The 12,220-nt window shown below is 40.1% G+C and overlaps 3 protein-coding genes and 2 non-coding genes across 6 annotated transcripts; 2 read left to right on the top strand and 3 right to left on the bottom strand.

Moving 5' to 3' along the window:
- Positions 1–553: 553 nt before the first annotated feature.
- Fer1 (48 related 1) lies at positions 554–6,151 on the bottom strand. 2 transcript variants are annotated; one of them, XM_070207285.1, is made up of 5 exons: positions 5,871–6,151; positions 4,247–4,741; positions 4,007–4,187; positions 3,592–3,736; positions 554–1,064 (listed from the first exon to the last, which is right to left on the bottom strand). In XM_070207285.1, exons 2-5 carry the CDS (start codon positions 4,435–4,437, stop codon positions 781–783), a joined length of 801 nt encoding a protein of 266 aa, XP_070063386.1. In that variant the 5' UTR covers positions 4,438–4,741; positions 5,871–6,151; the 3' UTR covers positions 554–780. The 2 variants fall into 2 exon arrangements, with proteins under 2 accessions (XP_070063386.1, XP_002054654.2); XM_002054618.4 differs by having other exon boundaries at positions 4,007–4,172; positions 5,871–6,147.
- A 2,399-nt stretch (positions 6,152–8,550) lies between these two features.
- On the top strand, positions 8,551–8,622 carry TRNAG-UCC (transfer RNA glycine (anticodon UCC)). The gene has a single exon. It is a non-coding gene; the product is annotated as a tRNA-Gly (tRNA).
- Positions 8,610–10,309, bottom strand: LOC6630794 (uncharacterized). Its single transcript, XM_002054616.4, has 4 exons — positions 10,124–10,309; positions 9,774–9,826; positions 9,205–9,393; positions 8,610–9,141 (listed from the first exon to the last, which is right to left on the bottom strand). Exons 1-4 carry the CDS (start codon positions 10,164–10,166, stop codon positions 8,671–8,673), a joined length of 756 nt encoding a protein of 251 aa, XP_002054652.1. The 5' UTR covers positions 10,167–10,309; the 3' UTR covers positions 8,610–8,670.
- Positions 9,486–9,557, bottom strand: TRNAG-UCC (transfer RNA glycine (anticodon UCC)). Its single transcript has one exon. It is a non-coding gene; the product is annotated as a tRNA-Gly (tRNA).
- A 355-nt stretch (positions 10,310–10,664) lies between the features above and the next one.
- On the top strand, positions 10,665–12,202 carry LOC6630793 (ELMO domain-containing protein 2). The gene is made up of 2 exons (XM_002054615.4): positions 10,665–11,140; positions 11,201–12,202. Exons 1-2 carry the CDS (start codon positions 10,849–10,851, stop codon positions 11,899–11,901), a joined length of 993 nt encoding a protein of 330 aa, XP_002054651.2. The 5' UTR covers positions 10,665–10,848; the 3' UTR covers positions 11,902–12,202.
- Positions 12,203–12,220: the final 18 nt, after the last annotated feature.

Genomic DNA, 12,220 nt, shown 5'->3' on the forward strand with positions numbered 1-12,220 from the left:
TCTAAATTGTGCTACCAAACGTATACACGCGCCGAGAGGACAGCGAAAGTAACGACAGCTGTCCATCTAACGGTTGTCCCAGCCTGAACATGACAATCATAATGATTTTTTAAATGCTACGCTTGCAGCAAAACTATAACGCTTAAAAATAATAATAAATGCCCATTCTCTTGTTGTTTTTTTTTATCAAATTTGTTGTAGTCTCTGGCCTGCGTGTGCATGTCGGAAGACCGGAAATAATTTTCTAGTTGCACTCCCGAACCCGAGCCGAACACCCACCCCCAAAAACTGCACTTGTGCTTTGTGCTTGTGTTCTGTCTGTTTGGTTTTATTTTTTATGATATCGGCAACAGGGGCTGACACCAGGTGTTCAATATTTTGTGCTGATAAGTACGTTATTTAGTTGTAAATTGCGCCTTTTGCCCCCGTCGTTTGAACTGCAAATGGCCAAAAATTAAAGGTTCAACTTGGGCATGGTATTTTTTCATTTGGTATTTCTTAGCATTATCTTTAGAATTTCATTAAAATAACTGTACACGTTGCATTTCATTTAAATAGTCGAATTTATTTAACTTTAAACTAAGCCACTAAGTATAGTATAACATTTAGATATAAGCAAACTTATAGCAATTAAATACCACAGAACATGTTTTTTTAATATATTTTAAAATTGGAATATATGTATATAGTATATGTATGTTAAAGTAGACACTAAATGTCGTTGACTAGCAAGCGTGACTAGTTGAGAGGAGTTGCACTGCAAATTGTTGTAATATACTTTTAAAGACCACCTCCGCTGCCAAAGATGCTCGCTGCGGCACCGGCATCGCTTATATCTGCTCCACTGATATTGAAGTCCTCGCTGCTCTGATTGCTGTTGTGATTTTGACTCGAGTTTGAGCTGATGCTGCCCTTTGCATTATTGTTGGCATACAACGGCTGAGCTGGATGTTGGTTGGCTGCTCCATTGGGATCGTCTGGTGTCCAGGTCCGTGCGTAAAGCTTGCTGCCCGGATAGCGATCGCCCTTGCGATACCACGATAGGGAATGCGACATGCCGCCGGCTGTAACAAACAGTTCAAATCAGTTTCTATAACAATTTGAGCAAGTCAAGTGCCGCCCCATCAATTAAAATTGTTGCCAAAAACTGAGCAAATGCCATTAGCGGGCACATTACAAGCACATCAGCAGCCACAGCGTAAACAAGCAAAGGGTTCACACTGCTCGCATGGTTCCTGCCATTTGTCTGCTCCTGCTGCTATTGTTGCAGCTGGCCGACCGCTGTGCGACCCACCATTTGCCTTGAACAAACACAAATCCTACCCCCGCTATCTACCGCCGCGTCCAATCAGCTTGCACGCAGTATAGCATCCCATTCCAAACACAATCCAAGCTTGGTAATTTGTAGCGCACACAGTTTTCGAGTGCTTCATGCGGGTGTTGCTCAAATATGCGACATGCCACCCCATCCGTTTACCACCCAGCTTCACACTCGCCCCACTCCACCCCATCATCTTGGATGTTGGTGTGAACATATGCCAGGCGCGTGCCCTGCAGCCGTATCCTACCGATTCCCAAAACCAATGGGCGTTCTGTTGCCCCCAATGCTCGTTTGGGGGCTTGCGATTTTTATCTATTTCGCTTTTGTTTTTCTTCTCCTTTTTTTTTGCTCAACATTTTTAATGCCCGTTAAGCATGAAAACGCTTTTGCCGTATCACATGCTTCCGCACTCTCCCGGTCCCCTCTCCCAGGTCTCCGGTCTCTTTGGCCTCGGTTGCCCTTTAACAGGACCCATGAATTGTTCTGCGATGGCGACAGCAGACATCTGCTGGACTGTAACGAATTTCTCACGATATGATTATGTCGATTGTGCTTTGTTGTTCCTCATGTCGATTGTATTGTGTGTGTGTGTGTGTGTGTGTGTGTGTGTGTGTGTGTGTGTGTGTGTGTGTGTGTGTGTGTGTGTGTGTGTGTGTGTGTGTGTGTGTGTGTGTGTGTGCCCTGATGGGAGTAGGAGTCGTAGTTGGAACTTGGGCAAGGTGTCTGTCATGTTGGATTTTATCATAACAAATTGTATGTCGGCATGTCGCATGTTCTTTAAATAATGCCTTATCAGGGATTTGGTATAGTATAGGCCTTAGTGCTCTACTACACCTTGCAACCAAATAAATGAGGATTTCTTATTATATTGGGGATTGTGTTTCATTTCATATTACTCTATGGAGTATTTATATATACATATATATATATGATATCTTGTTCTTTCTATTCTTGAGTTTTGCTCATGTGTCCCTCATGTTTCCCTGTCTGAATTATACTCAAGTGTAATGCAAATGTTTAATCTGCTTTCTTTTACTAATTGTAGAGTTTTACATTGGGTAAATTAACTTATTTAAGTTTTTTTTTTTCTTCAATTTTGTTCAAGTAACTTGCATGAACCGCATATTTTATGGAGGGTATCTGTTCAAAAATCTTCTTTTTCTCATATTGGATCTTATATTTTTAAACATTTAGCAAGTAGATAATCTTAGTATGAATTTTTCCCGAACCCATTAGGTATATATGTAATAGATCAGACACCTTCCTGCAAATCTATTAAAGAAATCTTCCCTTAAAAAAATGAGCATATTATATCCGTATAAAGCAACTTCTTACATTATTTTCTGATCGATTTAACAATTGATTAAGAAACTGTATACAATTTATATCAACTGTAAGTTCCTATTGAAATGCACTCAAATTTATCTATGAATAAAACTCCTAATTACGATACTTTTAAAATTCCCATAGGCCCAGAGCTGTAAAGCACTTTGCCATAAATTCCAACCAAACAAGCTCCTAACTCAAGTTTAACCAGTATAAATTTCTGTTGTGACACACATAAGTTGAAATTAGAAAAAAATAGTTAAAAAAAAAAAAAACTTTTAAATTGAGCAAATCATTCAAAATCAAACGGAGAAATCGCACCCTAGTACTATATATGCATAGCACCCTTTGGCAAACCAAGTGGTTGGCTATTAGCTATGCAGATGCTTCGGCTCGATCGGGATTCACTCGACGTGGAGTCGGGGGTCTTGCAGTGTCATACATATTGAATAGAAAAATTATTAACCAAAAAACCGTAACTAAAGCTACTTTTATGAGCTGGCGCACGGAAACCCTTAATCCGTTGTGCCATCCCCCTCCCGTTTTAGCTAATGAAAACCTTTCGTGTCCGCATTCGCAGCCGCATCCTTGCCAGAGCCAGGCCCATGTACAGCCGTCTTTCATGATCGATGCGACGGCAATGAGCAAAACAATTTGCTTGACTGGCAGTCACGCAAAGCCCGCAAAGCGAAGCGGGCGATAAGTGTGAAAATTCTAATTAGTTACACTTAGGCAGACGCAGCAGCCGCGCTGCTCGGTTGCCCACAGATGGAACTCAGCCCAGCTCCGAGCAACCCTCATTGCCAATCCAAATGGGAACAAACCGCACCAATGGACTTTAAATATGCAACTAACAGTCCGGCTGAATTATATCATTAAATATAGACCTGGTGTCCAGCAGCACCCGCTGAACATTAATGATTGATGGGTGATTGACAACTTACTGCGATCCTTGAGAATGATTTTCTTGGGCGGCTCCTTTTGGTAGTTGCGCTGCAAGCTGAGCCCAGCTTCATTGCCGTTCTTGTCCTTCTTGACCATTTCGCTCAGAAAGGTTATATAACTAATGGCCAGCTTTAGCGTATCGACCTAAAAAGGAAACAAAGAGATCTTCAGATCCTCCAATCGAATAAATTATAGCTTCGCTATTCTCTTCTTCTGATAGTTGGTGGCTAGGATTATGGGAAAATTTCCATATTATTCCGATCGAATTAAACATACGCTACTAAACACGGAAAATAGGTGGATTCGAATTCCCATTCAGCGGCTTTCAATCAATAAACATTTAGCATAAGATATGAATTTTGATTAATACCTAAAATTAGTTTCTAATTAAAAACGTGTTTAGGCATTTCTTACCTTGCTGAGACGTTTCTCGTAGGGCAATGTTGGTATATGGGTACGCAGACCCTCGAATGCCTCATTGATGCTCTGCATTCGTCGTCGCTCCCTAAGATTCGCCGCCTGCCGCTGCTGGGCCATCTGGGAGGCGCACTTCAAGCGGCGCGGCTTATGACTGCGCCGGCTAAACAGAGAGTAGCTGGAATCGATTATTATCGGAGCACCTGAGCTCGAGTAACCCGTTCGAGGTGGACTTACGTCTTCTCGTTGTTCTCCTGGTCACTGTTGAAGCCGCTGCTGTACGCATCGTCATCGTCGTCGCTCTCCGAGCTGTGCTCGTCGCCAAAGTAGTACTCGGAGCTGGAGTTCGAGGCGTTGGTCGCCTGCGATCCCTCAAAGAAATGCCGAGCCATGGTGGCCTCCAAGTCGAAATTGTCCATGGAAAACATTTTATATTTCTCGCTCTCTCTCTCTCTTTCTCTCTCTCTCTCTTTCTCTCTCTCTCTCTTTCTCTCTCTCTCTGGCTTTTCCTTTGTCCTATTAAATTTAATGTCAGCTAATTGTCCGACAAGTGGCTGCTTAAGTGCATAACGTAAAAAAAAACGCCTCCGGATATAAATCTGATTGGCGACGCGTGCTCAGCACGTGCCGGACGGAGGAACCTTACGACTCGATTTGATCGTCTCCTGCGTGGAACAAGTGCGGCGCGTGCCGTTGATTTTGACTCTTGATTTTTAGCAGTAGCTGAACAATCTGAAAAGGATAAACAACATCATTTTTATACAGTTTTTTGAGTAATCATATAAATTCATGTCGATGTGGTAATAGTTGTTAACTAGATAATAAACATGTTTAACATACAAATACAACTGATAAGATAAGATAGAGCTTCGGCTTGGTTAGATATCACACACCCTTTGAACTGCATATGGGATCAGGGAAGTTTGTAATATAAAACTTATCTGAATATTAAAGGATTATAGAACAGGAAATGCGTAGTTCCTAAAGAATCCGTACTTAATTCTAATTGTTGAAAATTTCCACAGAAACAAAATCTCAATATTCTAAACAAAATTGACTTTTATACCCTGTACATACGTTGTTCTGTTTTGCAATTATATAGAACTCCCAGAGACTCCCAGAGGCATCTTCGATCTCAAACATATCCTTGATCATCATCAACAGCTGAGATGATCTACCCCTGTCTGACCGTCTATTCATGTGAATGTATAAATCTTCCCGTATTACTAAAATCGATAAGAATCGATTACAATGATTCGATACAATGATCTATCTATAAACACAAAATTTGAAGCGTTATCACTTAATAAAAATTGATAATGTTGATCATAACAACAAAATTTATACTTAAACTAGCTTAATTGAAAAGTTGCTCTCTTTTTACTCATGCAGAGATTCTTCACTTTATAAACTTGAATACTCTCGCATCGATGGGCCCCATATTCACCTGCTTTCCAAAAAAAAAAAAGTCATTCATAAATAAATATCTGAATATTAGTCCCAAATCCTACAAGTTACACCAGAAGAGACTCTTTAGTTCTTACATATATATTACAGAGATTCTTATAATGTTTTCGAAACATTTTTGATAAAAACAATCGATCGAGGCTGAGTTGCATGAAAATATCTTTGTATTGATGGGGTAGTATGCATTATATTTTCTTCAAATATTTGAGTTATAATTATAATTAATTTATGCTTTAATGCAGATATTACTTAATATAAATAGACAAAGGCTTTACGTTTTGTTATTAAAAATTAAAAAGTATTTTGATTATTATCTATTTATCTCTAATCTAAAAGTAATTCTTTCAATTATAGACTACCGACGGTACCAGGCAGCAGCTGCTTCGACTTTTACCTTGTTCCACTGATTGTATCCAATATCCTCTAGGCTTAAAATACACCACAATCAAAATACTTTCGAATTGCACACAAATAATTTATATATCAGATCCTAACGCACTCTTTAGCACTCATAGTCCGTCTAATACTACGCCAATAGACAATGCCAATGCGAAATGTTTAAATTATTTCGACCGCGAATTGCAACATTGAAGCGCGATTTGGTAGCGAACGCGCCGACAGCCACAAAACGAATGACAGTTCCCGGACCAGGAGCAGGACACGTCCGATAAGAGTCGAACGAGGGTTGGCTATTCCGTATAAACGCACACCGTAGAACAACGTCTATCATATCAATGGCGGTGCCACATCAAAGCAAAAAGTGTGGCCAAATGGGCGGAGTCCGTGCTGCTGCTGGCCAATCAGCGTGAGGCAGTCGAAACTTTGCACTCGCCAGGGTTGCATTTGGGGTGTTATAAGCTTATTAAGTTTGAGTTTTTTCTCCCTATTGTTGTTGTTGGCCAGGGGAGAGATATATATGCGCTGTATTCATATGGTAGACACATTAAATTATTCTTTGATTCCGGGCACGTTTATCTGTTTAAGCGGAATTATTGTCCAAATGGCATTCAAGTGCCACGGCATACATATATGCTTAAGAATGGAATGCGCAGGACAAGTGTATCGCTTGATTGGCAGTGAATTAGTGGGCGGCAGGCGTGCGTACATGATACACGGAAGATAGGACACAGAACAGCTGCAATTTGTTTGCTGCTCCAATGACATAAGGATGATTCGATGCTTTTGCTCGAACAGCGTCTAAGTCTAATTAATGAAGTGTGGCAGCCAAACAAAGACTCAGAAAATAAATAAAAAAAAGAATTTGTCAACCAGCATAATTTTTAAGCATTAGCAAAGCGCCGAATACAAATGCAAATATTTGCATTGTCTAGCATTCGGGCGAAACAACTCCATTAAAATGCTTCTATTGCACGAATATCTGCTGCATATCTTACGGCGCGCATATCAAACAATCCAGACAGGGGTGTCAAAATATGCGAGATCCGAGTACCAAGAGCTCTATTCACCCCTCAACCTGGCTGATTGCGATGCGCCTTTCCTGCAAACCCAAACCAGCTTGTTTGTTGTCCTTTTTTCCCGTGTCTGTTGCTGCCCCTGCTCCTGCCCCTGCTCCTGCTCCTGCCGACAACCGACTGCCAAATCATCGTTGACGGCGACCTCACTAAGGCTACCCATGATAAACAAATTGTTTTGCCTCTTCGTTGTTTTCATTGCCAGCGCTGCTCGTTTTGTGCAGCTGTATAAACAAATTAGTTTTCAATTTTATCAAGTTGTTGCCTAGTGGCAACCGATTGAGGATAACAGCTAGAACGCAGGGCCCAGACGATGATGGTCCAACCCAAATGAAGACTTTCACATCAAATACCCATATTTGTTGTTCTTAATGTTATATCATATTTTGCTAAGACAACACTGTTTTCAAATCTCGGTTATTTATAAAATTTAGATTTAGTTTAATTTATGACATCAAGAATTTCGTACTTGAATAAAATAAAATCCTGGCTCTGAAAGTAGTGAACAAAATTTAAGTCGACTTGAAATAAAGCTTATATAGTTTAGATAATTTGTTCTAAAAACAATCCCAGCTTAGGCCAGAAGATATAAACTCTATACAAAAAGGAGTACAGCGCCAAAGGACGAATCGAACTAGCCATGTTTTAGTATACATTTTGTCACAAAAAGACATATCCTACCGCAATTATTAAATTTAAAAAATTCCATATTCTATATTCCAGCACCTGCCAAGTTTTCCCTAACTTTTGCTATGTAATTAAAGCTCTGGTAAATTGAGTACTGCCGCACTCTAGTAAATATCAAGCTGCGAATTATGTACACGTCATATAGCACAATCAAGCGTAACCGCCTCTATGCCGACTTACCCTGTCTAATGCCAATGCCAATGCCCCGGACCCTATATCATTACACGCAATTGCCGGCGAAGGGGGTTGCCCCGATCTGAATGCATTGTCATTTGGCACAACGATTTTCAATTCGTTTTTTATTCGAATTCTAATTAAAAACCCAAATGTATTGTTGAGGTAGACAAGCAATCCGGGCCGGGGCGCTCCGAAATACTTATCACACTGATGCCTTGATCCCTGTCCACGTCCATCCACAGTGTTGACACTGAGCATTAAGGCTGGCGAAATCCTCTTGAGTGCATGCCTGGCCGAGCTCGCTCGGTAACGCAATGTGTGTAAATTTTAATCTCATTTGAAAAGTTTTACTTTATTTTTTTCAAAGTGCTTATGTAAAGTGCAAAAATTGAAATCAACAATGGACCTTATAAAGGGTTGGGATAAGTATAAACGATTCATGGCATTGCAGTTGTCTGTGGGTACCTTTTTGAAGGCCAGAAACTCATTCCTTATTTAATCACAATGTTCAGAACGAATAAACGAATACAAAAACCTTGCATTTTTGCACTCAAATTTAATTTAAATTAAAATAAAGGAAGCACGTATTCATAAAATGAGCGCAAGAACAGAAACTGTTAACTCATTGTGCTATTTAACATAGAATAAATTTTAGAAATAAAATAATATGCAAAATATAAACCATTACTGTTAAACGTACGTTGCTTAAGTACTCAAAAGTGAATGCGTACTGCAGTGGCGTCGGTGGTGTAATGGTTAGCATAGTTGCCTTCCAAGCAGTTGACCCGGGTTCGATTCCCGGCCGACGCACATCGAAATTTTTTTGCTTTTTTATATTTTTGAGACAATTTGTTGTTCTTACAATTTGTACATAGCTTGTTGACTAAATTCATGCTCGGGTCCAATACGCTCATTAAAGCGTTTGCCATTAAATTCAAACTCATTGAAAGGTACTGTGTTCAGCACCATAAAACCCACAGCATTGCCAATTTTTTGTGTGTAGACGGAGGTCCAGAGTGCAGTGACCGCCGCAGGACGTTTATCCTGCAATTCCTTTGCCACATCCTGCAAGCCACGACCCTGCCCAAGTTCACGAGTCAGTTGAACGGTGGATTCAACAAGAGCGCGACCAAGTCCCAGGCGCCGAAATTCCGGCAAAGTGGCCAAAAACATAAGTTCACATACGCAATCCAGGTTGTATTCGGCAAACACGTCGATCTTTGAGTCCATCGTAATCATATAATTCATGAGGCTTTTAGCCTGAGGACTTTTCACTTGCTCATTGTAGAACTTAACAAAGAAATTATCCTCGCCAGGCGGAGGAGCGAACTAGAATTTAAATACAAGTTTATAAATAGGCTAGACATAATTGTTGACCCATATGCCACTTGCCTGCAACTTGTTAAAGGAAACGGCAACAATCCGACAGCTTTCCACGTGTCTCATAATTAAGGAAACTCCATCCTGTGCAGTGATACGGCATAGCTCTCGCAACTCTTGACGCGCCTGCGTATTTTGCGGCAAGTTTATTTCACAGGCGATGCAAACTGATTCATTGATAAAGAACGAGTCGTCCAGCACCTAGAATATGGCAAAATCAGAAATATGCGTACTTAACATTAAAAAATAAATAAAATCAAAAACACAACATAAGAAAAAGGCAAAAAGTAACATGCGTCGGCCGGGAATCGAACCCGGGTCAACTGCTTGGAAGGCAACTATGCTAACCATTACACCACCGACGCCACGGAGCACTCGGCGCTCCAAATCGCTTTTGTATCGTGCTTTCAGCGTATCATGCGGCCTGGCTAATTTTAAGCTTTAATAAAAAACGCAAACATATTTGAATTTCTGGTCTACATTTTTCACATAACTAACTATGAATGAATGTAGATGAATTTGCGCATGTATATGCAAATATACAGTTTATTATTTGTAATATACTTTTATTTTATACATACATTAAGGGCTTCCTCCAAATCCTCCCTAGCCAGACTGCAGACTTCATACTTGCCTGTTGTGACACGTTCGCAAAAAACAAAAAATTTTAAAAAAAGTTAGGATTCATTATTACTATTTTACATATTTTTATGTATTTAAAGCATAACAAAAAGCTTTAATGTGCGTTAAACAATTATATTTTTAGATATCTAATTTAATATCTACTTTCTACCGACAAACTTAACAGAAGTCCTACATATAGTATGAATGTTAATGGAACTAACGACGTTTGACAATTAGATATGCAGCAAGCTATTGAAAATATTATATAAACACAGGCTTATTTTGAAAACACATTAACTACACGCACCTTCGTGCAAAGTTGACCAAAGTTTGCCGTTCTGGGCTCGCATTTCTGACGCTTATCTCGCCGAATGGAATTAGAAACAACTAATGCCTTCTAAAGTTCGATTGTAACTAAGCTATAAAGAATTTGATAACTCTAACGGAGAGCTAGCACCGGTTTTTTACACTATGCTAGCAAAATGAGCCTATGCCACTAAGTTCTATCATCTGGCTTTTGTTTCAATGAAGTGCAAGTTTAAGACTGAATTATATTCATTATATATATATGTACATAGATATATATGTACATAGATATATAAATTAGCTCGGATTTTAAAAGAAAAAAATGAAGCCCATAATTAGTTTGGCAACTCACAAAAAGCATTAAAACTTACTTTGCAAGCATTACAGAGCCTTTTGCAAAAAAAAAAAAAACTGACTTAAGTTTATTTGATAATATCAATATATAAATACTCGATCAGCTGATTTGTGTATTTACATGGCTGAATTGCTGCAAATGTATATTTTGATTGAAACAGCTGTGCAAATTACACACCTTTACAACACTGCTGCAGATCTTACAAAAAAAAAATACAGAGTTTCGCTGTTATTCTATTGTTATTGCTGCAATCAGCTGTTAAGTAAAAGTTCTATATACGCGCATTACCACCACGTAACCTCTGGCCACGCTGTCCATATTTTTTCTTGTGAATAACAAACGCAACGCCATGGCAACGCTGCGCTAAACAAATGCTAGACATTCGCTTTGCACGAACATTTTTATATCGCAAAATGTTTATACTGGACAAAATTCTGCCGTTTATCTTTAGCTATATACGACCGTTCATTAAGTGGTTCCTACATGCGTTTACCCGCCTCTCCGAGCTCCAGCGAATATGCTACGGAGCAAAAGCAGGCACGCCGAGATGCCGCCAAATCGAACGTTCCCTCATGCAGTCGAATCAGCCGGAAATAAAGACCATGTTACGAGAACTGGACGAGGCGGCGCCCTATGCTAGCGACAGAGAGTTGCTCTACTTTGGTGAGTCAGCGTTAAATTAACTTAAATCCGTGCATTCGATAATAGAAGTTGGCTTTGCAGCTCCCCGCGCCGTTAAAGTTGTTTCGCATGTTAAACGTATTAAGAGTAATGTGCATCCGGATTTCGGTAGGCTCTTTGGCAATTGCGTTACCACCATTTGGGGCTATAAACGTCTAATGCATCAGGTGGAGCAGCTGCGTGCCGAGCCATATGACTCGGAGAATCCGGAGCACGAGCAGAAGCTAATGCGGCTGTGGCAGCTACTGATGCCCGAGACGCCGTTGACAGGTCGCATATCCAAGCAGTGGCAGGACATTGGCTTCCAGGGGGACGATCCCAAAACGGACTTTCGTGGCATGGGCATGTTGGGCCTAGAGAATCTCTTGTACTTTGCCAGCGCCTACAATGACGCCGCCAAGCATGTGCTGCTGCACTCAATGCATCCCACTGTGGGCTATACCTATGCCATTGTTGGCATCAATCTCACCGCCCTAGCATTCAATTTGCTGCGCACGGGCGCGGCCAAGACGCACTTTTACAATCAGGTGGCGCTGCATAAGCAAAACTTCAGCACGCTCGAGGATTTCCACAAATTGTATTGTTACCTGTTCTTTGAATTCGATCGCTTCTGGATGGACAGCTCGCCGCGCAACATAATGGACTTCCGAGAGGTATATCAGGCCTTCGAGATAACCAAGCTCGAAGCGCTGCACAATGACAACACAATATTCAAAACGAATCTGGTCGTGGAGTCTGTCTAATTGTTCGCATTGCCCGGTTGTACTTAAAATTCCATGGATATTTGTATAAATGCAGCTTTTTATGCGTTTATTTGAGAGCTATATTATGCATGTTTGTATATTTAATATGTATGTATATATTTGTATGCAAGTATTTAAATCGTTAATTAGCTGCTAAATGCAAGCTGCAATTAAATTAATTTTTTTTTAATAAAAAAAAAAGGACGAATAATACTTAGAAATGAAGATCATGATTGCACATTAGGAGACAATGAATTCTATAAAAATAATTAAATATCACGCAAAAGCAAAAACATCAAAATAATTGCACAAAACTAAC

This window comes from Drosophila virilis, chromosome 2, assembly GCF_030788295.1.
Source record: "Drosophila virilis strain 15010-1051.87 chromosome 2, Dvir_AGI_RSII-ME, whole genome shotgun sequence".
In the NCBI taxonomy this organism is placed as follows: domain Eukaryota; kingdom Metazoa; phylum Arthropoda; class Insecta; order Diptera; family Drosophilidae; genus Drosophila; species Drosophila virilis.